At 39.1% G+C, this 2,500-nt stretch overlaps 1 protein-coding gene across 1 annotated transcript in view; it reads right to left on the bottom strand.

Annotated features, from left to right (window-relative positions):
* LOC138046617 (spartin-like) overlaps positions 1 to 1,389 on the bottom strand; it is a 24,392-nt gene extending 23,003 nt beyond the window's left edge. Inside the window, exons 1-2 of the mRNA XM_068893224.1 lie at positions 1,242 to 1,389; positions 60 to 130 (exon numbers count right to left, since the gene is read on the bottom strand). Of these exons, the coding sequence (XP_068749325.1) occupies positions 60 to 130; positions 1,242 to 1,294 (124 nt within the window). The 5' untranslated portion in view covers positions 1,295 to 1,389. The remainder of the gene's footprint in view (positions 1 to 59; positions 131 to 1,241) is intronic.
* Between the last annotated feature and the right edge of the window lie 1,111 nt (positions 1,390 to 2,500).

A 2,500-nucleotide genomic window follows, 5' to 3' on the forward strand; every position in this document is an offset into this window, starting at 1 on the left:
GAACAACAAACTTCTTCACCCTCCACATTACCACTGCCATAGTGTTACTCCAGACCTACCTTTGTGATATAACTGAAGGGCCCTTTGTGTCTTTCCTTGCTCATCATACTTTAGTGCCTCATTTATGTAACTAATAAAGTAAAATATAAGACAATTACCCATCATTGGACACCGTGTTAAGTCTGGTGGTTGGAACTGCTATCTATTGCATGCTGTTGCAGTTAGGGTACAAATCTTGCATGAATTAATTTCGTCATCTCTGGAACTTGGCGTCATAAATTTGGTAAATGGAAGCCAAAACGCAGTTAGGCTGTTGACGCTTGAAGATGAATTCTGCAGAATTATGAAAATCGCAGTAAACAGCCAACTGGTTTCCTGTAGACAGTGCGTAACAATTTACATGTAAGTACCAAAAAGGGAGGCAGATTACAAGAGCTGAAATTCAGAAGTATTTTGCTTGAATTCCTTCTCTCATATTATTACAGACAAGTGCCCATTAACCTGCCTAACATGTAGCTTCATAATTAGCTTCTTTCAATATTAGTCCATAAGACAAAGCAAACATTGTCAACTTTTCCGTGATTATCATCATCATCATCATTTCGTATTCATATATTTCCAGCTTTTCATTCACTGTGACCTTCAGGATCCAAGTAACTGTATTGCTAGAAATGCTGATAGATTTCCAAGTGACAATTTCAGATTTTTATTGCTTTTGCACTTTTTCCATGGTTAATACTGCGCTGCCAAACAACAGAAAAATTAAAAGCACAGACTGGAACTATAATGTTGAATTATGCGCTGACTTAGGTACTGACAGATCAATGACCATGAGTCACTGCCACCTTAACTCATCTGGCACATCTATACAAAGTTCTCCGTATGGATTCATTATATTCGATAACAGAAAACACTCCACCGGTAAGGGCAATCCCATGTTGTTTAAACAAGGCCAGAGTTCGCTGTTGTCGAGTGAAAAACAATCTTAAGTAATAAAGGCTTACAGTATTTTATAATTTTACAAAGAAAAGGTCAGATCTATAAAAATGAACAATGCACGATTTCAGTCGTTAGCGTTTCAGCCGGAGTGACAAAAATGTTCGAAAATCGAATGCACCAAATTTGAAAACATTGACACTCTGGACACTGACGAAATGTATCAAAAACAGTATCCACATGACAGACATCTGGACACAGCTTATCTTTACGGCCTAAAATAAAATCAAATTTATTTTACGTACCGAAAGGCTTCGTCATGGTGTAATTTTACTTTGGCTGCACCCTCTCTCTCCATTTTTTCTGGAGATAATTTCTGTACAAATGCTCCTTTATATAGTAAAGACTGCGAATATCATAACAACAACTGCCCCAAATAATATGGAAGGAAGCAGTACACGACGCCTATATTTAAGTCGAGAAAATCCGCTGGACACAACCGTGGGCACTTCCCCGGATGTTATCTAAATGACCTTGAACACGCCACCGATCCAACAGCCGGTAAGCAATGGTTGTAATTTAATATCACAGATACTTCTCGGGGGGGTTGCAATTTTTTTGTCAAATTCCCGACCCTTGGGACTGGAAAATCGTTCAAATTTGATAAAATATCCACACCTGGCCCCAGTAGTTCAAACGATGGATAGCGGTATCCGCCGGATAAATCATTATTCACTGGATAACTCAATTGGCTTTGCTTGTGTTTATCCTCGGGTGTTTATCCCGTCGATAGTGATTTATCTGGTGGATAGCGCTATCCATTGTTTGAATCAACCGAGGCCAGGTGAGAACAAAACCGTGTAATGACTTGTATTAAAAGTAATTAAGTAATGTGTACGTCTTTAACTTCTTTTATCGAAGGTAGATTAAAGAAGATTGAAGTTGAATAAAGTCAAGGAAAAAAAAAACAATCCCCGAGAGTTGATTCCCAGTAGCGGAAGCGGTGTTGAGAGGATTTTGCGTTCCTCGCTAATTGAGCTTCAATTATCTGTGCTGGTACTAAGTTATCTGAGCTGCATTAAATACTGGAACCACACAGAATCAATTAAACAGGAACGTTTTTAATGTTCCTTTCCAAAAAGATTACATTGCTTTTTCTTCACCGTTTACTCAACGAAGTGAAATACTACGAAATCGTCACGTCCCCTCTGCGTCTAAACATTGATAAGTGCATTACGTGGAATGCCGAAGGCATACCACGTCTTAAAACCGGTCTGGTGTCTTTTTTTTTGGTAGTCAGAAATGTGCATACCCCACGGATATTGAATCAATCAAGCTCCGATCGGGTGAATTTACTTTGATTCCCTTCCGTATTTCCAAACTTCCCTGCCGCGATTAGAACACATACTCTCCCCAACCTTCTCAATTACCTGTGAGCGCGTTTGACCACTTGACCACCGTGAGGCACTTCCGTTCTTTAGATGAAAGCAAACATTTATTGTGGAATCTTTCCGCCCGCCATGATTGACAAAGTATTATAAAAACTATTCGATAAAGTCGACAG

This window comes from Montipora capricornis, chromosome 1, assembly GCF_036669925.1.
Source record: "Montipora capricornis isolate CH-2021 chromosome 1, ASM3666992v2, whole genome shotgun sequence".
NCBI lineage: Eukaryota > Metazoa > Cnidaria > Anthozoa > Scleractinia > Acroporidae > Montipora > Montipora capricornis.